The sequence below is a fragment of the Mizuhopecten yessoensis genome, unplaced genomic scaffold (assembly GCF_002113885.1).
Source record: "Mizuhopecten yessoensis strain PY_sf001 unplaced genomic scaffold, ASM211388v2 scaffold11081, whole genome shotgun sequence".
Taxonomy (NCBI): Eukaryota; Metazoa; Mollusca; class Bivalvia; order Pectinida; family Pectinidae; genus Mizuhopecten; species Mizuhopecten yessoensis.
The window spans coordinates 295,258-322,793 of record NW_018408870.1 but is presented as its reverse complement, the minus strand read 5'-3'; the positions used below and the strand labels follow the sequence as shown (position 1 = coordinate 322,793).

The following is a 27,536-nucleotide window of genomic DNA, read 5'->3' as shown; positions in this document are numbered from 1 at the left end:
CCCCCCACCCAAAACTTTGAATTCGAAATCTTCTTAGCCGTATTTTACTTGAACTTTCATTTTATTGTGCAAGAGTGCAGCTCTCTTTTATATGACTTTTAGAACATTTTTTAGCCCATACCGCCACCTTATTCTAGACTTTTATACGTATGCCCGCACTGCCGGTCAAATCCAAAATGGCGGACTCAAAACTATGAATACGAAATCTTTTTATTCTATCAACCCATCCCATGATTTTTAAGACTTTTAAATCTATCTGTTAGTTGAAGAAATTGTCCGAATCTTACATATCCGCGGTCTTGTGTGTGCGGCTTTTTTCGGACATGATGGATTCACACTCGCTGAGGAACAGTCCAACTTCCTTGGTAGCTAGGGTCTCCCGAGAGATAGAGGAAACGGCTGCTAGAGAAAGCAGGGGCACAAGAGCCAATACTAGATTTAAAGACTACTCACCAAATGATGACAGAACTCGGGCCAAACAAAGGAGTGCCTCAAATCGTAATTTTTTGAACATCATTCTCAAGGACGGGGGCAGGCAGTATAAAATCGAATGTAATCTTGAGTCCTACGACCTCCTGAGAAACGAGATGGAACGCTCTCTAAGCGACAATCACTTTATGGAGCGCTTCCAGGCTGCGACTGTGTTCGACGCCTCTATGGATAAACGTGGGAATTTCCCTGCAACCATAATTAGAGTAATGAATAGACTGATAACTGGGAAGCCGGGTCAAAGACTGAAGTTCACAATAAACTTATACAACACGCAGCGTTCTCTTCTCATTAATGGAAGACAAGCAAATATCTTTCATGACGAAATCCTCCCCATCATCATAGAAAACATCAAGGATAACCCTACAACATCCTCTGTGTATATGCAAAGAGCTACACGTATGGGGAAACAGATGGAGGAAGCATAGCTGACCTCACAGGAATAGACGAGGAGGATCTTGCAAGAGACATACCAGCGTCAGATCTAGTAATCACACAAACTCGGTGTGACTTAAGCCATATCTCCGGTGTATCGTCCGAAACCGTTGACCGAGAAGTATGCCGGATATGCAACACATACACAAACGAGGGAATCGAATGTGATCGATGTCAGATCTGGTATCATTATGAGTGCGAGAAATTGACCCACACCTGGTAGCCTTTTACGACGGAGACGAGGTGGAGTACACCTGTCTTTCCTGCAGACAACTATGTCCGTTCACTTCCCATTCTATAAATAGGTTATTGAAGGAAGAAACAGACCAGATGAGGCACGATGAAGGCGACATTCTGGAATCGACTCACGATGAGATAGATTTTGGAGCAGAGATAAACACAGCCGACGAACCAGAACCCCATACTGTACCAGACGACAGCATCACAAGGGTAAAAGAAAGGAACAGACATGAGCCTGAGAAACTGAGTGGAAACACACACACCAACCAAACTGAACTAAAGGAAACAGCGCAAGGACTTTGGAATGACGAAACAGCAAAGAAAGAACAGAGCCAAGCCAAGCTTAGTAAAATAGCCGACTCGCCCAAACCGATTAGGAAGAGAAGAACAAAGCCGACTCCGGAACCTTGCCAGCAGCATAAACACTACACTAGAGAACAAAATTAAAGATCTTGAGAATTCCAACCGCCTATCCAAACTGGGAGGCATACATGTACAGGAGCGCCAAAGTGTAAGACAGGAGGATACAATGCATAGGAACGTTACCAACTTGCATGGATGCGATCAACTTGATGATGTAAGGCAAAGGCTACAGGCGCTGGAAATGGAACAACTGAGATCCTGAATCTACAACCTAGAACAGCATATAGCCACCCAGAATCCTTCCGCGCATCCAGCTGGTCCATTCAGGACCCACCCCATGAACACTGGGTACTACCCTCTCCAGCTGCATAACTGGACTCCAGTACCTCCTGCCCCATTCGAACAGCATAATCTACAACCCAACTGCATCCAGCCAATCCCTCTACACATCCCACCACCAAAACTTAACGCATGGACCCTGTATCAACCCCCAAAAAATCGAGGAAACAACCAGCCTGAGAGAACGATGCCAAACCTCACTGATAAACGTCATCACACGTCAGAGCGGCCGAATAGAAGAGAAAAACCAAACCATAAAACCACTATAAACCACGTCCCGACCCCTACAAGTTCGGAGGACGCAATATTCAGAACAGGACCTCCACTGTACAACCTGGAGATTGACAATCAGGATGAAAGTAAATGTGGAAATGACCACGACACCTCAAAGAGATTGCCCGATTTGGTTTCGAGCAAGGACACCTCAAAGGAGAAGAGAAACTAACCAGCAGGAGATAGCACACAGAATAAAGAAGGCCCATAATTACTCGGATGAGGAGACGAAGAGCAAACCTCCAAGAATCCTTTTTTATGTAGAGGCCACCCTCTAAAAGTCCGGTTGAAGAACCAGTCGTTCTAGCTTCCTTGAATGTTAAGAACATACAATCAAACCAACTGTTCGTGGATGACTTGTTAAAAACCACCGATATTTCGTGCATACAGGAACATTGGCTCTTTGATTTCCAATTAGACAAGCTAAACTCCCTCGCCCCCAGTCACTCGGCACACAGCAAGTCGGTAGACTCCTCAGACCCTATACCACCAATCCAGGTGACCAGAGGCTACGGAGGGGTCTCCATACTATACCACAATGACATTGATGCTAAGGTGACGAAACATCCGGACGGAGGGAACCGAATGGTTGTGCTTGAGATTGAACTGCCAACACCCCTATGTATAGTCTCAGTATACATGCCATCTCGAGGAAATACAACCTCTCAGGATTTTATCGATACTCTTGATGAACTACAAGAAATAATCAACAAAGTACTCATGCGGTATACGTGTGAAGCGACTTCAATGCTTCACAAACAACGACAGAGACAAACTCCTGACAGAATTTGTCAACAAGAATGAGCTCCTATCATCGCAGAAGGGTATGCCGACTTTTTTCCATGTGAACCAGAAGGACGAGGCCGAAATCGATTATATCCTCTGCAACGGTAAAGCACGGAGTAGTACAGGAGATGTGAAACCAGATCAAGGGATTACCACGAATGTATCGGACCACATCCCCATCTCTACAGAGATACATATTCAAGTAAGGAAAACCAAATTATCCGCGACGATGCAGTTCAGCAAACCTAAATGGGCGAACTGTGATAAGGACACCTACCTGAGATCTATTAGGGAGACACTCGAGCCAATCCCAACGGGACCCAAAAACGAACTACAGATGGAAATGATCATCCAACATCTGTCGAGTGTTCTGGAAAAGGCTACATCAGAGAGTATACCAAACTACAAAAAGATCAGAGTTGTAGCGCGCCCTAAAGGAAAAGTATGGAGCGAGGAAATACATGATGCGACAAGGAAGAAAAAACATGCATTATGGATGTGGAAAAGTGCTGGAAAACCCACAGATCCTAGCAATCGGCACCGTTAGGAAAAAAACGGACAAAACAGGAACTGAGAAAACTACAGCGACAACACTCTCAAAAACTCCGACAGGAAACTCTTCAAACAATGATGGACAACAGAGGGGACAGCAAAACTTTCTACAGTCTCATAAACAAACAGCGAAAGCAGAAAAGCACTAGAACCAATGTACTGGTGATAGACTCAGCGGAGCTTTCCACAAAGGAGGAGATAACCAACGGCTGGGCAACCCATTTTTCAAGGTTAGCCACATCAACCAACAACCCCAGATATGACGACGTCTTTAAAGACTTGGTGGTCTAGGATGTGGTAATGATGGAACATCTGGCGCAGAAAGGAGAAATAGCTCGCCCGACAAGGGAGGAAGTGATAAGAGCAGTCCGGAGGTTAAACAACAACAAAGCGGCCGACGTAATGGGAATTACCACCGAACACATCAAGTATGGAAAAAATGTCCTGCTGGAGTACATCAGATCGATCATAGAGATCATATTCGCACGAAAGAAGATACCCTCCTCTCTTAAAGAAGGGGCAATCACACCGGTCTTCAAGAAGGGTGATCCTCAAAATCCCTCCAACTACCGAGGAATAACAGTCACCACGGTACTCCTTAAAGTCATCGAGCACATCATCAACTACAGGCATGCTACCATCATGGACCCTACACAGTCACGACTGCAAGTCGGATTTACCAGGAAAACTTCATCACTCAGTTCTGCACTACTCGTTACAGAATGCATTACGGAGGCTATCTCGACGAAATCACCCCTGCTTTTTACAACATTAGACGCACAGAAAGCCTTTGATGTGGTGGATCACCAGGTACTGCTCCGTCAACTATACCAGGATGGTTTCCAGGGAGGAGACTGGCTAATTGTAAAGGACCTCTACACCGAAGCAACGTCGAAAGTGAAATGGCAGGGCTCGGTATCAGATAGCTTTCCCATACTGCAGGGAGTACGACAGGGGGGAGGGTAGTCTCCACAATGCACTACAAGAGGTATAACAATCCACTCCTTCTAGATATGGAAGAGCTCCCGGGTGCTTCCATAGGTACGATATCCATACCACACACGACGTGTGCCGACGATACAGCTCTACTGGCGAAATCCAGCGAGGAGATGCACATTTTACTGGACTACGTAGATGTCTACACACGACGGGCAAGATACAATATCAACCCCCTCAAGAGTAAGATGATCCAGTTCAACACCAACCAAAACTCTCGATTAAAGCTGTACAACGAGCCAGTAGGACTTGTGGAGGAAAATGTGTACCTAGGAATTACCAGGAACAACAAAAACAAGCCCAACATCCAACAGAAAGTACAGCTAGAAAGGAGGACGGCCTACTCGCTAATGGGGGCTGGATTTCATGGTAATGGTGGAATGACCCAGGAAATCAAAGCGAAATTGTGGTCCACATACGTCGTACCGAGACTAGTCTACGGCCTGGAGACGTTGAACCTGACGGCAACAGACGTTAAGCTGCTGGAGGCCTTCCAGCGAAAATCACTACGCCACATACAGCATATCCCGGATAGATCCTCGTCAGCCATGACCCTAGCACTCCTTGGGATACCTCCAGTTGAGACTATAATCCATAGGAACATCCTGACTCTATTCTATGGTATCATCACTAAAGAAGACAGTATAGAATACCAAGTGGCAACCAGACAATTAGCAGTGAAGGACTTCAACTCCAGTAGCTTCTTCTCAAAAGTCCGAAGAGTACTCAAAATGTATGGACTCCCTGATGCATACGACCTACGCCAGAACACCCCATCCAAGACAAAATGGAACGAGAGAGTTAACACAGCCATCAACAATAGTATCAGGCTTTCATGGAAGGAGGAGACTGAAACAAAACCCTCGCGGAAGTTCGGCAACTGTGAATTGTTAACACCAGGAAAAGTGCATAGGATCTACAGGGGAATTGTCCATAAAATCTTTGACGTCAAGCCTGCAGAAATCAAGGCTAGACTCCTCACAGGCACGTATACGCTACAAGGTAACAGGGCTTGATTCAACCAATTTCAGGTAGATCCGACCTGCAAACTCTGCAACTTGGAGCCAGAAACCAGACAGCACTTCATAGCGGAAATGTAAGGTACTCGACAAGGAACGACAAACTGTGAAAGGAAAACTTGGCGGGATTGAACTCCTCAGTAAGGCCTCATCCCTGACCTCAGATCCTGAACTATTCACCCACCTTGTGCTTGACAGTGGTCACCCGAAAGTGCAGGGAGCCTGTGACGTCTCCCAGGACTGTGGCGGATCCAGAGACCTATCTGTGTGTGTGTGGGGGGGGGGGGGGGGGGGGGGGTCCAAATTTCCTGGGGGGTTTCCATGTTGAAAAAAAAATGAGGAAAATGGTTACGTTAACATTCTCGCGACCTGAGCCGATGAATTATTCCCTTACAAAGTCTCCTTAGATACAAGAACTGTCGAACGAAGTAAAGAGACCTTTAGTATTGGTACTGTAGTGTACATTTTCAGCGGTTAATGCTCAGTCGTAGCAGCATTATCCCCCCAGTCCATAGGATGTAAATATTGAACACGGCCCCTAACCATTTGTGAGCACTCTTGTACAGTGTACAGTCATTTGAATACTTGTTTGTGAATAGAATTCTGGTGAAGGACAACAACTCCATAGTTTCACACTGACATCCCAGTCAGTGGTGCCTCGAAAAGTCAACGGGGGAAATACGATACAATATGGCGGCTTCCGGTTCGGGTGCGCGCCGGTAAGACTTATAGGTAGTTTCCAATCTCTGGCTTTATACGTCTCTGAATGGAAAGTAGGTCAATGTAATATACGTCTAATGAATAGTTTGTACTGTCCTTCTCCCGCGACCTATTGACCGAGACCGCTAAACAATTATAAAATTCTAATTTGAATTAAAATATATACCACCAGAGACGTATACCCGGATTTGGACGAATTCCATGGTTTGAACCCGACGTCACAACTACTCATGAGCTACACCTAGCTATATTACATACAATAAATATATTCATGTTCGTGTGTTTACATTGGGTAGAAGCAAATTAATTTATTCAAATGTTGTTAGATAGTAGTGTAGTTCCATACACTGTAGACGTTCCGACACAAATCAATAGTCAATGTGGTTATCTTCCCCAACCACCTGTTGCATTTCCGGATATATTTGTGTCCGCTTTGTCAATTACTGTTAGCCGACCTTGACCCCGAGGGGAAATAGATTCTGCTAGCTATCAAACTAAGAAGATAAACAAGGGAGGCGCTGACCCTGTATACCTGTGAATTATGAAGATCACGAGCCAGCGATAACTTGACACGTAAGAAAGAACATATGATGATTCTAATGACTTGAGTCAACCCCACAGACACGAGATTATGAGGGACCAAGTCGCTATATCATGATATAACTGTCTGTTGGGCTACATGTAGGCTAAATCAATGCTGCTGATCCCTTACAAGCAAACCTAGCACAATAGGGTGTCGGCAGACAATTAGCTTATTCATGTTTATTTATTGGTTTATTGGTGTTGCCTTGAACGTGTGAGGTATATGGTGTGGGTTGCGTGGTCTTGTTTTAACGGGGATTTGTGTCAGATAGACCATTGAATTTCGACACAGTTTGTTTACAAATTTAAGGTAGGCCCTTAATTATCATTGATTATGATACAGCACTGTAATATGATTTCAAATTTCCAAGTTGTTTCCTGTTTAAAAATACATTTGGGCTGCGTTGACAAATCCGTCAGCTAAATATTTTCTTGCCTCATTTTATCGTGATATGAAACCAAAACATAATTTCGGTAAAAATGCGTTTATAATGTATTACATTTAATGACATTCACATCTTTTGAAAATAAAGATTGTACATACAGTGACGCGTGCCATAAGTCATTCACCTTAATCATTTTACCATTAGATTCTATGTCATTTAGCTTTTTTGATCAATTTTCATGACTTCGTTTGCTATCCATATATATGAAACTTCACAATATTCTGTTTGAGAATTAATTGTTCAGTGATTCTTCTGGTATTATATTGGTATTATTTTCATTTCTCTGTAATATTGAGATATCACTTTTCACCCCAGCATAAGATTATTCTGGTAATATTGGTATTATTTACCGTTGCTCTGTAATATTGAGTATCACTTTTCACCCCAGCATAAGATTATTCTGGTAATATTGGTATTATTTTCATTGCTCTGTAATATTGAGATATCACTTTTCACCCCAGCATAAGATTATTCTGGTTATATTTTGGTATTATTTACCGTTGCTCTGTAATATTGAGTATCACTTTTCACCCCAGCATAAACACTATAATTAGATGACATTCCCATAATTGCAAATTGCAATACTTGCTTGAAACGTCCACGAGGGAGATTCCACATGCTGGCACTCAAGGGAAAACAACTCTAAAAAATGACATTGAGTTGTTCTCTCAGATAAAATAAGCAGATCTTGGAAGATAGGAAGAAGCCATATGATGTGAATGAATGAATAAATAACCGACAGAGGTAATATGGTAAATTGTATTCGGATGTAAATTGATTAGACACACGTACTATACGTAATTACAACATCTAAATCTGACCCCCAGGGCTGAGTCAACTGTGAAATCAACGATATAGGTAAAATTCTTTGATGGAGCCTGGCAGTGGCAGTGTTCTCCCCAGAATGTTTTGAAAGAAGCATGGTATTTCAATGTTTCTGTTAAAGCAGCACTCTATGTAAAATCAAAGCAGCATGGTGACTTTAGATTTACTATGAATATATAGCAGAGAAGATCTAGGATAGCAGCATGGCAAGAAATTATAGGAGCATGCATGGTGCCATGCTGCAAAAACAGCCTGGGGAGAACACTGAGTGTTGTCTGGGGCCAACAAAGGGGTTGAACGACCTTTCTCAGAACATTGTGGCATATGGCGGTTCCTGAGTTTGGCGGTACAATGGGTGCATTTAAGTGTGGGGAAATCGGTTCTGACGTAATTGTTGGCGGTATGCGAGTTTTGCGGGTACAACGGTGGCGATACATCGAGGTTATACTGTAGTTTCAAAATTAACTGGTTAAAAATGTAAATTGTACAGTCCAAAATCGAGAGTCTCTCTCTAAAATTAGAAGAGTCAAAAAGTGAAATTTCGCCACAAAAATTATTTTGTACAACCAACTCATGATTAAAATATTCTAAGAGAAAGATAAATATATCAATTTGATGAATTAAAAACCTCCAGATAATCCAATAGTTGTGTGTCTTTGTGCATTCTGTAACTCTGGTCTGAAAAGTAAATAGGAATTTCACACAGATATCAACTGATTCATTTCCTCGTAATTGTTGGACATGCAGCAGGGTGTTCAACACAATAGTTCAGCCTTTAAATACAACAGCTATCAGATTATCTGTACTTACCATAATTTTAAGTACACACGTGCAATTCTAAACAGAATATATGCAGGTGTAGCGTCAATGACCAGGTAGCTCAATTGTAGAGCATCTGTCTAGAGTTTCGAAGTCCCAGGTTTGAACCCCGGTCAAGCCGTGTATTTTTGTTGTCCTGTTACAAAGACATGTACAATAATATCATGTTTAAAATAAAAACCTACAGAGAGATTAAAAAAAAAATCTACAAGCTGCCCTATATTTTCATAGTAAATATTGGAGATGTTTATTATCCCTTTTAGAAATTTAAAACCATGGAAATCAAATTTGGATTGAAATGGAACAAGACCATAACAAAACAAATGTCTGAAACAATTAACACTCCCTATCCCTCTACCTGCAATGGGGATTATATGCATAGCCATTACATTTCCCAAATCCAGTTCACCTGGTACGATATCCATCTGAATAATATATCCTGAATTCAAGCCCAACCCCAAGGGCTTGGACCTAAAGGGAAATTTGAGTCATAACTTTGAATTTAGCCTTTTCAGATATCAATTAGAATGTTCCCCCAATTTTGGAATCCAACAATAGGTTAAATAGGCCTAGGCCTGTTCTTTAAAACCAAAGCTTGTTTTCAGGGAGTCAAAACATACCCTTAAAGTTTTCTGAAAGCCCCGAAGTATACCATGCTTGACATAATTGGACAAATACCAGATCCATTTGGGGCTTCATTCCAACCCCAGTGGTGGTGCCTAATAACAGTTGAGACCCCCCTCCCCTATAGTGATATATACACAATTGGGCAATAATATCTCAATTGGACAATGTGAGACAATTATACCAGGATAGTCTGTTTCGTTGGTCTGTCCTGAGGGAGTTAGTCCCTTGGTTATAATAGATGCTACAACCTGGTTCTCCTTTCTCGAGACCAGTTAAGGTAATAGGATTGTGTCGCCATTTCTCAATAGAATTTATTCAAATTTTGTAGTTATATTGCTTTGAAGTAAAGAAAATGTTCTGCCAGAAAAAAAAATATAGGTTGTCAGAATTTTAAGGATTTTAAATGGAAATTTATGTAAAAAGGAGTGAATTTTGAAAAAAAAAATGCAAAATAATGTCAAAAAAAATAATACTAACATAGATTAGTATTGCATTAATGTATATCAATTTCATAAATGCTGAAATTGTGTAAAATTAATTATCTATAAACGATTAAAAATTGACATTTTATAATAAAACCATATACACATAGTAATTGCATGCAAGAGTTATCGTTCTTGAAAAAATTCACAGTAGTGAAATAGATAGCCGGTTTCCTGAAGTACAGTAAAATGGACACATGTGACTCATTGATTAAAAAACAACTGAATTAATGCCTGGATTGCTTTGCAATACTTTAATATTGAAAGAACACACTGTTCTGTCAATAATACATGTAAGCATACAATATTCATCAGTTTAATATTAAACATTAGAATATGCGGAAATTGTGATACTGTCTCCCTACATTGGAATTTCAACTTGGGATGTACTTCTTATTTCCGTTTAGCAATACACTCCTATGACCTTAACAAAAATGTTTTATAAAAAGTGGATGTGATGATTGCTTTAAGATATATATAATAGATGAGGGATACAGGCCCTCTGGGTCTCTTGTTTTAAATTACCAATAATGTTTTACACTGCTATTGGAGATAATTAAAAACAATTAAAAACACAATGTCACGACCTAAAGGTTTTCACTTAATTATAAAAAATGGAGATGATCAGATATGACCATAGCGACTGACATGTTTATACATGTACATTTATACACTCGCTTTACTAGTATGACAGTGATTAATCCACGATTTATTTTCATGGGTCCTTTTCAACTGTATTGCTAAAGACAACGGGTCCCACAATGTAAAATTTAAGTTCTTTCCGAAATTCTACGAGTCCCATCAAAATTGTATGAGTATATATATAAGACTTGGGACTCACATGTAGATTTATCACTGAGTATACATGTACATATTATAGTAGATATGTTTGTTTACACAAGATGTAATCCTTAACGTCAACAACTTACTGAGGCATTATTTTAATGTATAATTTATGAAGAAAACTGACTTTATCTGCTGCGGTATAAACGATGTGTGTACAAAGCGTGTGGTATATTGTATAGATCTGTACTAGGTAGTTGACATTTAGGTGTTGGGGTTTAAATTAAATTTGAGGACAAACTTGTGTATCGTCTGTAATTGCAAACTGATACTTGTGCTCTTGTAGGTTTTTGTGTCATTATCCTGGTATACAAGATATAGCGGCCATTGTGCTGGTGAGTAAATGTGTGAATGTAGATTTCGTTAAGGAAGCCTCCTGATGATGCTAATTAATTTATTAACATAGGTTTGTTAATTGGTTAAATTCATTAATCAGTGTTAAAACTGCATGAGTCATAAGTGGTGTCCCTTTTAAATATAAAAGGGTCCTTTCGCATAGTTTACTGGTAGATGGAATTATTTTTAAAAAAGATATGAAGACAAGTCCTATTGAAATTGTATGCTTCATAAGAATATGAGGACGGCATAAACACAAACCCTGGATTATTTGTTGATTATATATGCCAAGTAATTATGACAATTTTGTATCGTCCCTAATTAATTGGATATATAGGCCCACTGATTTAAATCAGATAATGGAATATATTGTATTATTTTTGGGTAGCTTGTTTATTATGAAGATTGGTTATAATTTGAAATTTCTGTAAAGTGTCGCTGAAAGGTGACAGATGGATCGGATTCTCACATTCCTAATTGTATAAAAAAAACATGACAGAGTGTAATTACAATTTTAAAACAATCCATAACTTGCGGGGCCCATAACATTCATATTTTATCTGCAAAACCACATTTCCCTTGGAAATACTTTGCATCTATTTCCAAGTTCGGAAACAATTGCCACAAATCATGATGTCACAATGGAAGATGATGTCACAAAGAATTCTTATGTGATGTCATAATTGTGAGATTCATCACTGGAAGTTTGTCTGGGATGTTACTCACTAGTGGGTAACCAAAATGTTACTAACTCCTAGCTGGTTCATCCAATGAGTGGTGATTGGGGAAACCTATAGTGGTTGTTAGGGAAACTGATTAATGGATGGTTATCTTGTATTGGACCCGACTGTTAGGTATACCTGTAGTTTATGTTAACGAGTGTTAGTGTAGGCTATGTTAACCAGTGTAAGCGTAGTTTATGTTAACCAGTGTTAGTGTAGTTTATGTTAACCAGTGTTAGCGTAGATTATGTTAACCAGTGTTAGCATGGTTTATGTTAACCAGTGTTAGTGTAGTTTATGTTAACCAGTGTTAGCATGGTTTATGTTAACCAGTGTTAGTGTAGTTTATGTTAACCAGTGTTAGCATGGTTTATGTTAACCAGTGTTAGTGTAGTTTATGTTAACCAGTGTTAGCGTAGTTTATGTTAACCAGTGTTAGTGTAGTTTATGTTAACCAGTGTTAGCGTAGTTTATGTTAACCAGTGTTAGCGTAGTTTATGTTAACCAGTGTTAGCGTAGTTTATGTTAACCAGTGTTAGCGTAGTTTATGTTAACCAGTGTTAGCGTAGTTTATGTTAACCAGTGTTAGCGTAGTTTATGTTAACCAGTGTTAGCGTAGTTTATGTTAACCAGTGTTAGCGTAGTTTATGTTAACCAGTGTTAGCGTAGTTTATGTTAACCAGTGTTAGCGTAGTTTATGTTAACCAGTGTTAGCGTAGTTTATGTTAACCAGTGTTAGCGTAGTTTATGTTAACCAGTGTTAGCGTAGTTTATGTTAACCAGTGTTAGCGTAGTTTATGTTAACCAGTGTTAGCGTAGTTTATGTTAACCAGTGTTAGCGTAGTTTATGTTAACCAGTGTTAGCGTAGTTTATGTTAACCAGTGTTAGCGTAGTTTATGTTAACCAGTGTTAGCGTAGTTTATGTTAACCAGTGTTAGCGTAGTTTATGTTAACCAGTGTTAGCGTAGTTTATGTTAACCAGTGTTAGCGTAGTTTATGTTAACCAGTGTTAGCGTAGTTTATGTTAACCAGTGTTAGCGTAGTTTATGTTAACCAGTGTTAGCGTAGTTTATGTTAACCAGTGTTAGCGTAGTTTATGTTAACCAGTGTTAGCGTAGTTTATGTTAACCAGTGTTAGCGTAGTTTATGTTAACCAGTGTTAGCGTAGTTTATGTTAACCAGTGTTAGCGTAGTTTATGTTAACCAGTGTTAGCGTAGTTTATGTTAACCAGTGTTAGCGTAGTTTATGTTAACCAGTGTTAGCGTAGTTTATGTTAACCAGTGTTAGCGTAGTTTATGTTAACCAGTGTTAGCGTAGTTTATGTTAACCAGTGTTAGCGTAGTTTATGTTAACCAGTGTTAGCGTAGTTTATGTTAACCAGTGTTAGCGTAGTTTATGTTAACCAGTGTTAGCGTAGTTTATGTTAACCAGTGTTAGCGTAGTTTATGTTAACCAGTGTTAGCGTAGTTTATGTTAACCAGTGTTAGCGTAGTTTATGTTAACCAGTGTTAGCGTAGTTTATGTTAACCAGTGTTAGCGTAGTTTATGTTAACCAGTGTTAGCGTAGTTTATGTTAACCAGTGTTAGCGTAGTTTATGTTAACCAGTGTTAGCGTAGTTTATGTTAACCAGTGTTAGCGTAGTTTATGTTAACCAGTGTTAGCGTAGTTTATGTTAACCAGTGTTAGCGTAGTTTATGTTAACCAGTGTTAGCGTAGTTTATGTTAACCAGTGTTAGCGTAGTTTATGTTAACCAGTGTTAGCGTAGTTTATGTTAACCAGTGTTAGCGTAGTTTATGTTAACCAGTGTTAGCGTAGTTTATGTTAACCAGTGTTAGCGTAGTTTATGTTAACCAGTGTTAGCGTAGTTTATGTTAACCAGTGTTAGCGTAGTTTATGTTAACCAGTGTTAGCGTAGTTTATGTTAACCAGTGTTAGCGTAGTTTATGTTAACCAGTGTTAGCGTAGTTTATGTTAACCAGTGTTAGCGTAGTTTATGTTAACCAGTGTTAGCGTAGTTTATGTTAACCAGTGTTAGCGTAGTTTATGTTAACCAGTGTTAGCGTAGTTTATGTTAACCAGTGTTAGCGTAGTTTATGTTAACCAGTGTTAGCGTAGTTTATGTTAACCAGTGTTAGCGTAGTTTATGTTAACCAGTGTTAGCGTAGTTTATGTTAACCAGTGTTAGCGTAGTTTATGTTAACCAGTGTTAGCGTAGTTTATGTTAACCAGTGTTAGCGTAGTTTATGTTAACCAGTGTTAGCGTAGTTTATGTTAACCAGTGTTAGCGTAGTTTATGTTAACCAGTGTTAGCGTAGTTTATGTTAACCAGTGTTAGCGTAGTTTATGTTAACCAGTGTTAGCGTAGTTTATGTTAACCAGTGTTAGCGTAGTTTATGTTAACCAGTGTTAGCGTAGTTTATGTTAACCAGTGTTAGCGTAGTTTATGTTAACCAGTGTTAGCGTAGTTTATGTTAACCAGTGTTAGCGTAGTTTATGTTAACCAGTGTTAGCGTAGTTTATGTTAACCAGTGTTAGCGTAGTTTATGTTAACCAGTGTTAGCGTAGTTTATGTTAACCAGTGTTAGCGTAGTTTATGTTAACCAGTGTTAGCGTAGTTTATGTTAACCAGTGTTAGCGTAGTTTATGTTAACCAGTGTTAGCGTAGTTTATGTTAACCAGTGTTAGCGTAGTTTATGTTAACCAGTGTTAGCGTAGTTTATGTTAACCAGTGTTAGCGTAGTTTATGTTAACCAGTGTTAGCGTAGTTTATGTTAACCAGTGTTAGCGTAGTTTATGTTAACCAGTGTTAGTGTAGTTTATGTTAACCAGTGTTAGCCTAGTTTATGTTAACCAGTGTTAGTGTAGTTTATGCTAACCAGTGTTAGCGTAGTTTATGTTAACCAGTGTTAGTGTAGTTTATGTTAACCAGTGTAAGCGTAGATTATGTTAACCAGTGTTAGCATGGTTTATGTTAACCAGTGTTAGCGTAGTTTGTGTTAACCAGTGTTAGCGTAGTTTGTGTTAACCAGTGTTAGCGTAGTTTGTGTTAACCAGTGTTAGCGTAGTTTGTGTTAACCAGTGTTAGCCTAGTTTATGTTAACCAGTGTTAGGGTAGTTTATGTTAACCAGTGTTACTGTAGTTTATGTTAACCAGTGTTAGCATTGTTGATGTTAACCATTATTAGCATAGTTTATGTTAACCAGTGTAAGCATAGTTTATGTTAACCAGTGTAAGCCTAGTTTATGTTAACCAGTGTAAGCATGGTTTATGTTAACCAGTGTTAACGTAGTTTATGTTAACCAGTGTTAACGTAGTTTATGTTAACCAGTGTTAGCGTAGTTTGTGTTAACCAGTGTTAGCGTAGTTTGTGTTAACCAGTGTTAGCGTAGTTTATGTCAACCAGTGTTAGCATAGTTTATGTTAACCAGTGTTAGCATTGTTGATGTTAACCATTATTAGCATAGTTTATGTTAACCAGTGTTAGCATTGTTGATGTTAACCATTATTAGCATAGTTTATGTTAACCAGTGTAAGCGTAGATTATGTTAACCAGTGTTAGCGTAGATTATGTTAACCAGTGTTAGCGTAGTTTATGTTAACCAGTGTTAGTGTTGGCCTTTTGAAAAGGTTTAATCCCAAAATGCAGTTACAATATAATAATATTGATATTGGTAGGAAAAATATATTTCAGATATTTTGGGTTCTAACATTTGATTGGCTTTAATTTAACATAGAGATCAGGTTACTTCATGAAAACACTGTGCTTACAACTGTATAGATTAATAATTTTGTTGTAGACAGTTTGACTGAGCTATTAGTTATTTTGTTGTAGACCCTTTGACTGAGCTATTAGTTATTTTGTTGTATACCCTTTGACTGAGCTTTTTATTATTTTGTTGTAGACAGTTTGATGGAGATGGCTGTTTGTGTGTTGGTAGTTATGTGGAGGCCAGAATAATCTCTGATCATTTATCCACACCCGTCATGGAAGAATATTTAAAGTTTACAAAGGACGCTCAGGTAAACACTGATTACCGGCAATTTAAGGCAATTTCAATTTTTAAGGTTTTTTTAATTTGAAAGACAGAAAAGAGAGTACATATCGAAAATTATAATCATATTTTGGTTGTACATTGTTAGTTGCAAGCCCACACTTGATGGACATACTAGTCCCAGCCATGTTATCATAGCACAGTGGTTGAAACAATAGATCAACAAATTGGATCTGACTATAAATATATTGAAAACTCAGTCTTGACCAATCTGTGTGTGAAAACTGTAAAATTATCTTTTACCTGCTGATATTTTGTGTTTTCATGGTTACTAAAATGTGATGTATGAGGATGTGTGCGATAAGCAACTGCAGCCCTCTTTAAAAAACTAATAATTCAATTTAATTGATTTTCAGCATCACCTGTCTTCCTACCAGAAGGTCCATGTTGTCCTTGGCAACGAGGCATGTGACCTTGACTCCGCTATAGCAGCTGTAGTGTATAGTTATTACCGTCACAGGGTAAGTGTTGAACCAGAATCTTGTCATAAGTAGAGGTGTTCCGATTGAAAGGTAACATAATTTGTCATTTAGACCAACATATTGGTTGATTAACTTCCAGTTTTCCTTGTATTTATTTATTGATTTTTTTTGATTTTTTTTGTGGGGGGGGGGGGGGGTAAAAACTAATGCTTGTTAATATTGATTAATAAGTAAATCAAATTGTAAATGCATTGAGTTTTATAGGAACTCAATATTTAGAAGTATTCCTTTAAATGTTGAAATATGAAAAAAAATGTTATGAATAAGGGGAGATAACTTCACTTACTTAAGACAAAGCAATAGACCTTGAGTCAAATAAAGAGTCTAAAAACAACATGTAGTATCAATATAAAGTGGTAGTTGATTTGATTGGTTATACAGACTCTGACAGACAATGGTTGCCTGGTCGTTCCTGTGTTAAATATACTGAGGAAAAAATACCGTCTGCGGACAGAGACTACATTCCTCCTAGGCCAGCAAGGCATCTCGGCTGACCTTTTAACCTTTCGAGATGACCTTGACCTGTCAGCCCTATACAGCTCTAAGTGTTTAGTGTTGACCCTGGTGGATCACAATGTTCTGACGGCAACAGATGCTGCGTTGGAAGATGCTGTTACCATGGTGATTGATCATCGTCCTCGACAGCGACCAGAAAATGACAAGTTTGTATTTTATGTCCGAGCTGTTCTTTACACGTTATTAGTGTTCTAAATTGGATGATCACAAATCCACATTCTAATCCTTTGTTTTATATCATTTCATTCACACACCAACAGTAAAAAATATATTTTTCACAAGATATTACTACGTGATTTTGATAGATGTATATAAAGTTGCGAGTTCAAGAGTCTCTTGAAAGTTATGTATTATTTTTGGGGAAATATATCTCCCCCAGACAGAGTTTAGGAGTACATGGAATATTGATGTTGATTGTCATGGTTTTCAGTTTTTGTGTATATATAGTATGGATAGATTCAGCGTTAAGAATGATATAAACAATGAAGGAAGTCAACTAATAAATTTAATAAAAAAAAAACGAAAGAAAACATTACATATGTATTCCAATAAAATCTTTTCCCAAATAATCTACAAGTGACTGATATAAACCATGTTTTCAAAGGATTTTGATATACATGTTTAGTTACTTATGTGTTTGTATGGTGAATCATGACCTTTACTGAACACCAAAAAATATTTAACCATTACAGGGGAGGTAACTCAATGTTCACGTAAATACCAATTTATTTCAGAGTACAGGTTATCATGGATACCGTTGGATCTTGTTGTACTTTAATTGCTGAAGAGCTCCTGGTAAACAATAACGATGGGTTTGTCATGGACCAGGAGGTAGCGGTTCTACTGTACGGTAAGATGTGTAGATAGTCGTACAGGATGTGTCTGCTGTAAACCTGGACATGTGAGATTTTTGCAGTGTTTTTCCAGCCAATCTTAAAGCCATGTGTCAATTAGCTTAGTAGTTAACAGTTTTACAAACTTGTCCTTGTGTCCACTAACCCAATATTATTTAACTCATTCACCCCTGAAGTTTCATAATGAACTATCCCAACCTTTGAATTAGAGGAGTTCAAATGTGTCTTCAGGGGTGAATGAGTTAACGTTATAAGTAATATCAAAGTCAATCAGGACAGTTCAAAGGATATGTATATAATGGATCTTCAACCTCTAGATTCTGTTATATCAGTTGTCTAGATGTTGTTTACAGGGCCTTATTTAAAATTAGATTTATATCTTTAATATGTCACCTTCTATAAATAAAGATGTAATTACCTGTGTATTATATAGTTATATATGTTTATTTCTATGTAGGAACAATTCTGGTTGACACAATTAATCAGAACCCAGCTGCAGGGAAGACTACACCGCGAGACACTGCAGCCATACAGACTCTGGAGGGCTGGGTCCCTAGTGACAAGGGGAGAGAACTCTATACACAGCTACAGGCAGCAAAGTTTGACTTGACAGGTAAAGTTTGCTCTGGCCATTTTTGTGAGCCTTGAGGTCTGCGGAACAACCGGTTCATCTGTTGTTAAAAGTTCGCCGGAAAACAGCATCTGGTAACTAGGTCCAACATTATTTCATAAACGAACAACTCTGGTCCAACCGCTCCGACCGTCCGCATCACGATAAAAGAAAGCGGCCTTGATAAAGACTTTCGAGGCCAGCTTTCATATTAAATTGGTCTCGGGTAAAAAAAAAAAACTGACCAATCGATATGCTGTTACCTGTCCTTTGAAAATTACAGAGGAGCGACACCCATCTTCAAAGCCAGTCAATTTTACCGTTATGCTGCTGTAGGATTCTAAAGGATCAAACTAGTGTTTGTGTATCATCCACAAGGTGGCGCACACTGAACCTCCGTTATTGCTATGAAATATTCAAGGGATGCAGAGAGCGTTAGTGAATGTAACCCCAGGCTTATTGTGGATGGTTTTTGCTTGAGCAAGTGAAATTTTCTATCACTTGCAAAATTTTTTAGTGGCTAAAATAGTGAGTTTTAACTCCTGTTAGTTAGTCACTTATGCATGAAATGTAGCATAATTATCTAAATTAATTATTTTTTTACAATGTATTTGAAGTCCAATAGCCATAAAATGTATGTGTACATTTTGAGGAATACTGCACCAATATATGAAATATAGGTCCTTGTGACCTGTATTTTGCACTTAACTGATGATGACTGTTGTTAGACTAGGGCACACATATATGTGTTACAAACATTTTCTAATTTGTCTTCTTTTTTTGGTACTAGGACTTACCACTACCGATATACTGGAGAAAGATTTGAAGATTGTGACGGGCAGTTCTCGTGTGGTTGCTATGGCATCTGTTTCCATGGAAATGCGAGTAAGTCACTGTGGCAATGTTATACATAATTATATTTCATGTTACGCTATCCCTCCAGTTTTGCTGATACATTCCTCAGATAGACAGGTTGCCCAATGTTATAAGTTGTGGTAAGTTCATGTTTTACTCAAGTTAGTTAATTTTCAAATTTTGTAAAGACAAAGTTTACCAAGTGTCCTTTAAATCTGAAAATTATCTGACAAGAGTTAGAGAAACATATTCATCAACTGTCATGAGTTTGGGGACATGATTCTCTTATAACTCTCGTAATATATCTGGAAGACATGTTTCATAGAAATACATGATCCTCGTTTCCAATCAGAAACAATTAACGTGAATAATGGCATCACAATAAAAGATGTTGGTGGTAAGCATTGTCACCTGCTGTTATCATTAAAGAATTGACCAATGAAATCACATCCAGGGTGTTACGCACTTGTAGATAACAAAACATGATTACCACTTCCTAATATGTTGATTTAATGAATCGGGAGCGAGGAAACCTATAGTGGTTATGAGAGAAATTGAAATTGTGCTGTTTTTTAAGTACCGGTAAATTAATGTTGTATTTGTTTTCAGGTGTCCTTTGTTCATCCCTTTCACCCCTAGGTAACTTTAGTAGACTCTACCATACGTTTATCTGGGTGAGTCTATTATGGTCTACAGTGGTGAAAGGGTTATCTAATGAGTTGACAGTGAGGAAACCTATTTTAGTGATGAGAGAAATTAGAATTGTGCATTTTTCTTTGTACATGTACCGGTAAATTGATGTTGTACGTGTATAGTAATTATAAACCAACTTGTTTTAAAGTGTCCTTTGTGTGTTTATGTAATGAGTTGAGAGTGAGGAAACCTATTGTGGTTATGGGAGAAATTAGAATTATGCTGTTTTCCTAGAACCAGTAGATTAATGTCCTCTGTTTGTAGGAGTTCCTCAGGAGGGACGATTTCCTACAAGAGTACCAGGCCTTTCTCTCTGACAAAGGAGCAACCATGGTGGTTGTCATGACTCTGTATGAGGAGGTTCCAGGGGAGCCACGACGACAGCTGGCCGTGTGTGCGTCGGACCGTGACTTAGTACTCCAGGTAGACAGTATAACATGTTTCTTCGTCAATCCCTCACAGGAAGTAAATTCCTGAAACATTTAGCTCTCCCTACCAAATGTCACTCTACCTTCACGTGTTACCACCATTATGTCACTCTACCTTCACGTCTTACCACCATTATGTTACTCTACCTTCGCGTGTTACCACCATTATGTTACTCTACCTTCACATGTGACTACCATTCTGTTACTCTACCTTCACGTGTTACCACCATTATGTCACTCTACCTTCACATGTTCCCACCATTATGTTACTCTGCCTTCACGTGTTACCACCATTATGTTACTCTTCCTTCACATGTTACTACCATTATGTTACTCTACCTTCACGTGTTACTACCATTATGTGACTCTACCTTCACGTGTTACCACCATTATGTCTCTCTACCTTCACGTGTTACCACCATTATGTCACTCTACCATCACATGTTCCCACCATTATGTTACTCTACCTTCACGTGTTTCCACCATTATGTTACTCTACCTTCACATGTTACTACCATTATGTCACTCTACCTTCACGTGTTACCACCACTATGTCACTCTACCATCACATGTTACCACCATTATGTTACTCTGCCTTCACGTGTTACCACCATTATGTCACTCTACCTTCACATGTTCCCACCATTATGTTACTCTGCCTTCACGTGTTACCACCATTATGTCACTCTCCCATCACATGTTACCACCATTATGTTACTCTGCCTTCACGTGTTACCACCATTATGTCACTCTACCTTCACGAGTTACCACCATTATGTTACTCTACCTTCACGGGTTACCACCATTATGTCACTCTACCTTCACGAGTTACCACCATTATGTTACTCTACCTTCACGTCTTACCACCATTATGTCACTCTACCTTCACGTCTGACCACCGTTAAGTCACCCTACCTTCACGTCTTACCACCATTATGTTACTCTCCCTTCACGTGTTACCACCATTATGTCACTCTCCCATCACATGTTACCACCATTATGTTACTCTGCCTTCACGTGTTACCACCATTATGTCACTCTACCTTCACATGTTCCCACCATTATGTTACTCTGCCTTCACGTGTTACCACCATTATGTCACTCTCCCATCACATGTTACCACCATTATGTTACTCTACCTTCACGTCTTACCACCATTATGTCACTCTACCTTCACGTGTTACCACCACTATGTCACTCTACCATCACATGTTACCACCATTATGTTACTCTGCCTTCACGTGTTACCACCATTATGTCACTCTACCTTCACATGTTACCACCATTATGATACTCTACCTTCACGTGATACCACCATTATGTTACTCTACCTTCACGTGTTACCACCATTATCTTACTCTACCTTCACGTGTTACCACCATTATGCTACTCTACCTTCACGTGTTACTACCATTATGTTACTCTACCTTCACGTGTTACCACCATTATGTTACTCTTCCATAATCAAATGTGTTTCACTTAGGCTAAGAATGCCATGAGCCGATTGTTGACTTCATCATTAATATGATGTCATAATTTTTACACCACAGACCCTCCCTGGACAGATAACTGTTCTACTAATTAAACAAACATGAGCAATAAGTACATTACAGTACATTCTATGCTTTAAAAGTTGATGGATACGTCACAAACCCTCTGAGAGTACAAGAAAGCCAAATGTTTTAGTAAGATCTTTGAATGTTAAACCCTTTAAGCCTTAAAGCCCCCGGGTTCAGATTTCCCTTCATGTCCACAGTTGGGGAAATATCATTTCAACCTTATGATAACATCGTTTGATATCCTTCCTTGTTTTTACAGCTCTCATCACAACTAGTGAATTCTGTTGACCCAGATCTTGGTCTGTCAGAGTTACCTCCCCCTGTCGGCCTTGACGGAATAAACTGTTATAACCAGAAGAATGTGAAGGCATCCCGAAAGAAAGTTCTCCCTCTCGTATTGCGATTCTCCAACACTCCTTCTGAAGTCTCGATCCCCGATAATAACACCAGTCAGAACTGTGAAACACGAAGTCAGGCAGCAAGTGATAGATATTCCCACGTAGTCCCAACCTTAAACTTTGTCAACTTGGATGACGACCTTGGAGAGTTGAATGAATCCGACGTTTTGGAGTCGCCACGCACACCAGATATCATGGTAACGGGTTTAAACGGATGTTCGGGAAATTCCTCGGCAACTGCATCCCGTCCCGGATCAGGTTTTCCCAGTTATCCTGTCACACCGCCCAACAGCTTCATGGACGGTGGGTTTATGGGTAAAGAACATTCCTTACCAAGTTTTAATAGTTCTGAAATGCTGAGGAAGATTCAGGATAAGAAGGCTTTACTTTCGGCCAGCAGCGGCAATCCGTCCTGTAGTGGATCGGCAGGTAATAGTGTGCCCTACACCCCGCAAAACAGCGTCATTGATGGAGGATTTGATTGGTACGCCAAAGAGCAAAACCTACCCAGCTTCAACAGCTCAGACATGGTACAGAAGATACAACAGAAAAGATCATCAATGGGAGATAACTCCGATTTTAGTATTGGCGGTGATATATTGATGTCGCAAGGCGGCAAACCTAATGACTTTGTGCCATTTACTCCACAGAACAGCTTCATGGAGAACAAGTTCCATGCCTACATGGATAAATCTGTAGATCCAAGTCTGCTTAGCTCACATCTAGAGGCCATTAAAGGTCACAGGTCAGAGGTCAGAAATCATAGCCCCGAGGTTGTGACCTCTAGTCAGAAAGTGATTCAGTCCAGTTTCTTCAGTGATAGTGTTACTGGGGTGTCTAACTCTGATAGAGCTGATAATCTGAAGTCAGGGTCTAGCTGTGAACTTGAATCTGACCAAGGTCAAAGTACAGGTGATATGAATGTTATTGCCATGGAAATAGCTTGTGCGATGTTGAGAGACCAAGACGTAGGGATGGAATATAACAAATCAGATTTGACCTTTGACAAGGATGATCCAGGTAACTATGGTAACCAGGAATCACAAGAATATCAAAGTCAAGGTCATAATACAGGAAACATCAAACAAGGTGAAGGACAATCTCCTCAAGGTGACCTGAGTGGAAATCGGAGTAAAGGGTCATGTGACGATATTCAGGAAGAGCGTGTGTTTAAGGATTATGTTTATTCTTTGGCAGGACAGATGATAGCAAATGCTGTAGATGTATTCCCCAATATGTCGAATCCAAATGTGGCAAAGAGCATTATGGGAATTCTTCAACCCAGCATGGGAGAGAACTCTTCTTATCCTCTCGAAATGGCATTTAACAAAGGCTTAACATTTCCAGGTAAACCTTTTGTTTTATTGTCACTTTACCAGTATAAGTCAAAGGATTGTGATTTTTGTGGGAAAAAGACAGCTTGTTAATGTTATTTGGTTAATGTTGAAATAAAATCTTGTAATTGTTTAATTTGACAATGGTAGGAAACGTTTATCATTTTCATTAGCCATTTCTATAATTTTCATTAGCTATTTCTACAATTTTCATCAGCTATTTCTATAATTTTCATCAGCTATTTCTATGATTTTCATTAGCTATTTCAGTAGGTTTCTGTAGAATCCCTATTAAACATAAGATAATTACATTAGATGTTTTTAAGTTAGGATTGCCTCACTGAAAGGTTTGTCTCTATTTGGAAAGGGAACTTTAAATTAAAGGGAATTTTCCATTTATGCACTTGTGATAAATATTAGATGTATATTCATCCGATTTGATGAGATGCAATAAATATCAAGGATCCAAATTTGTAGATCTATACACTGTATCTTTTTTGCATATTGGCATAATTTCTTGTTATCAAATTTCTTTATTTCAATTTTCAGTTCAGTTAAAGAAAAATTGCCTCACTGAAATATTCTCCCTTCACTGGTAGATTCTGTGTAAAGCCTACTAAAATGTATTTAGTCTTAATTGCTCCTTAAAAAACTACGTACAGTGAACCCTTAATGTTATGCCCCTCGTTTCATTTGGTACCTTCCTTTCTACCAATGTATTTCTATGTCCCGTTTTTGTTTGTTTTTCCTTTATACAGTTCCCTCAATTAATCGCCAAATCTCTTTATAGCACCAAAGTTTCTCTGGACAAATGGTGGCAGTATAACAATGTTTTACTTTGTAATATATTGCTTACTGGGTATAAATATTTGCTGTCATGATTTAGCATTATCAGTATTAGGTAGCAGTTTGATAGTATGCACATATGAGCCCTGACTGACCCCCAGGGGCTGATGGGTGGGGCCAAAAAGGGTTGAATTGACTGAAATTTCAAAAATCTGCTTCTCAAGACCCAGATATGGAAGAATCAAATACTCTTCATAGATGGAAGGGTCTAAAGGTGCTTTACCAAAATTGTGAATTTCTTGACCCTGCGGTGTCATGTTTCCCCCTGGGGAGGGGGTAAACTTTACTATAGTTTATATAGGGAAATCACATTTTGGACCAACATTTGTTTAATTTCCATTGAAGTAATTCAATTTGGGTTAGCATTATCAGTATTAGGTAGCAGTTTGATAGTATGCTCATATGAGCCCTGACTGACCCCCAGGGGCTGTTGGGTGGGGCCAAAAGGGGTTGAATTGACTGAAATTTCAAAATTCTCACGTTTACCCCTTGGGGAAGGAGGGGGGGGGATTTGTTATGGTTTATATTGGCAAATGATACTTGGAATATTACATGTTAATAACTTGATTATAACCTTGAGTTGACAGTTTGATACTTTTAAAGTTTTGAGCCAGCCCTACCCCCAAGGGCTGTAGGGTGGGGCTCAAAGGAGTCAGTGTGCTAAAATTTCTTCATTTTCCTTGTTTAGAATCAGAGGTGCTAGTTTCAAATACTTTTTAGTCTGAAATCTGTATGCTATATATTGAATAAGGTGGTTTTATTGTTTTTTGTCACTTTGAATAATATTTCTGTTCATGTTAAAAACAAAATCAACTCTCTGTATAAATATATCAGGTGACCGTTAAGGCCCATGGGCCTCTTGTTATAAGGTACAGTCTATACCTGTTCATGTTTCCATCTCTATTGAGAGACCACCTGTGTTAAGAGACCACCTGTGTTAAGAGACAACTTGTGTTAAGAGACCACCTGTGTTAAGAGACCACTTTTAGTATTTCCCGTTGTACTAATTTCATTGTGAACTAAACCTGTTTTACAAGACAACCTGCGTTCAGTGACTATGTTAAGTTTTGGGCTCCCGAAGGGTGGTCTGTTGATAAAAGTTTGTGTCTATTTGGAAAGGGAACTTTAACCTGAAGGGAATTTTCCATTGATGCACTTGTGAGAAATATTATATATATATTCATCCCATTTACTGAGATGCAACAAAAATTATGAATACAAATGTGTAGATCAACACACTGTAGTTTTTTTGCATATTGACATAATTTCTTGTTATTAAATTTCTTTATTTCAATTTTCAGTTCAGTTAAAGAAAACTCCAAGCTCAGCCTCCATCACAGTTGAGACAGATTACCTCTCCCGTATTGACCCTCTCCATGGTAACCTTGATCTTTCAACCTCCAGTGAGAAGGAGGTCATTGAATGTACCAGTTTCAGGAAGATAAGTGGTGACAAGGACCTAGAGGCTCTCAAAGATAAATCTTGGTTTGGTGTCGCTCAGCATGCAGAGACCATTCCAGGAAATTCGGAACCTTACACAGCTGAGAACAGGGAAGCATTGGAGGGAAATAGTTCATCAGAATTACCTAAAAACTTTGAGACCTCTGACGAGAAATGTTTCTCAGAAATGCCCAGAAACTTTGAGGCCCTAGAGGAGGCATCTGAGTCAAATGTACCCAGAAATGTAGAGGCTCTAAAGCAGAACTCATTGGACATATTTGATGTTCCAAAAATCAATGGGTCTTGTGAACCAAATTTGCTACTGGAGAATGATTCTTCTGTGCACCCAAGCTGTGCTAACTCGGTAAAAAACTTGCAGAACAGACACGACGAGAATGAGGTGTCGCCTTGTAGTGGTGAGGTGGCCAGCCTGTCAGCCTGTACCAGTGTGGAGGAATATGCTAGTCACCTCATCAGGAACATCTTGGCCACAGCTATCACCACGGTGACACAGACGAATCCTGAGCGGCCAGAGGCCACAGAATTAGACGGAGCTGAAAAGAACGACATCAGTAGTGATAACATATCTGAAGAGAAAGACCAATCAGAACACTCCGATGAAATGCAGGAGTTATATCCAATGACAGAAGGTGGTAGCACCAGTGCTAATATACTGCCACTAGGTGGAGCCACCTGTACATTAGCACCAGTAGATGGCGCTTCATCAGACAGTTCTGATAGCTGTTCCACTACCACAGAAGGAAGTTACAGAATCATGATGACTCCAGATGTTGAAAATCTCGAAGGTCAAGTGCACGTGGTCAGTCAAGATAAAGGTCATGAAGTGACCAGTAGTAGTAAAGGGCCTTTGAATGACAGAAAGGTTCGAGGGCTTTCCATTGAAGAAATTGAGAAATGGAATGAGCAGGGAAACTCCAATTCAGCTGTAATGTGCAACGACCAAATTGTACCGCAGGTTTTTGTTGAAAATGAGGACAAAATGTCTCAGATGACTTCACAACAACAACCTGGGGATATCGAGCATAATAACAATTCAGTGGAAAATTCGTCTCACTCAGTCAACATATCAGGGGTCTCTAACAGTGGTTGTGATTCTAAAGGAGATAACTCTAGTCAAATTAATAAATTAAGTAAATTGCAGGGAGACAACTCTCTAAATAATGGTGCCAAACCTGATGATTATTCTGATCACAGTAAAGAGGAGTTCAATAATATGCCAAATCATGATACAGACAGCTGTAACATCAAAGTGACATCTAGTGATAGCCTAAATGAAAAGGGGGATAACTCTGAACACATGCCTGGCAGAAAGGCAGAGAACGCAGAGTCAATGGTAAGTAAATATCATTTTTTTTATAAGCTCACCGGTCCGAAGGACCAAGGTGAGCTTATGCCATACTGTGTCGTCCGTCCGCCGTCCACCGTCCGCCGTCCGTCAACAATTTCTCTAAACGACATCTTCTTCTTAACCACTGATTGGAATTTAACTAAATTTGATTGGAAGCATCCCTAGGTGGTAGGGATTCAAATTGTACAAATGGTGGGGCAG

General features: G+C 39.1%; 1 protein-coding gene across 4 annotated transcripts in view; it reads left to right on the top strand.

Annotated features, from left to right (window-relative positions):
• The first annotated feature begins 6,670 nt into the window (after positions 1 to 6,670).
• LOC110465466 overlaps positions 6,671 to 27,536 on the top strand; it is a 49,818-nt gene continuing 28,952 nt past the window's right edge. For 2 of the 4 annotated variants that reach the window (XM_021521300.1, XM_021521297.1), the window contains exons 1-11: positions 6,671 to 6,785; positions 11,123 to 11,171; positions 15,802 to 15,919; positions 16,308 to 16,412; positions 16,815 to 17,095; positions 17,684 to 17,799; positions 18,261 to 18,416; positions 19,204 to 19,298; positions 20,226 to 20,384; positions 22,208 to 23,693; positions 25,828 to 27,320. In XM_021521300.1, coding sequence (XP_021376975.1) covers positions 15,884 to 15,919; positions 16,308 to 16,412; positions 16,815 to 17,095; positions 17,684 to 17,799; positions 18,261 to 18,416; positions 19,204 to 19,298; positions 20,226 to 20,384; positions 22,208 to 23,693; positions 25,828 to 27,320 — 3,927 coding nt within the window. In that variant the 5' untranslated portion in view covers positions 6,671 to 6,785; positions 11,123 to 11,171; positions 15,802 to 15,883. The remainder of the gene's footprint in view (positions 6,786 to 11,122; positions 11,172 to 15,801; positions 15,920 to 16,307; positions 16,413 to 16,814; positions 17,096 to 17,683; positions 17,800 to 18,260; positions 18,417 to 19,203; positions 19,299 to 20,225; positions 20,385 to 22,207; positions 23,694 to 25,827; positions 27,321 to 27,536) is intronic. The other 2 variants (XM_021521299.1, XM_021521298.1) reach the window with 2 other exon arrangements.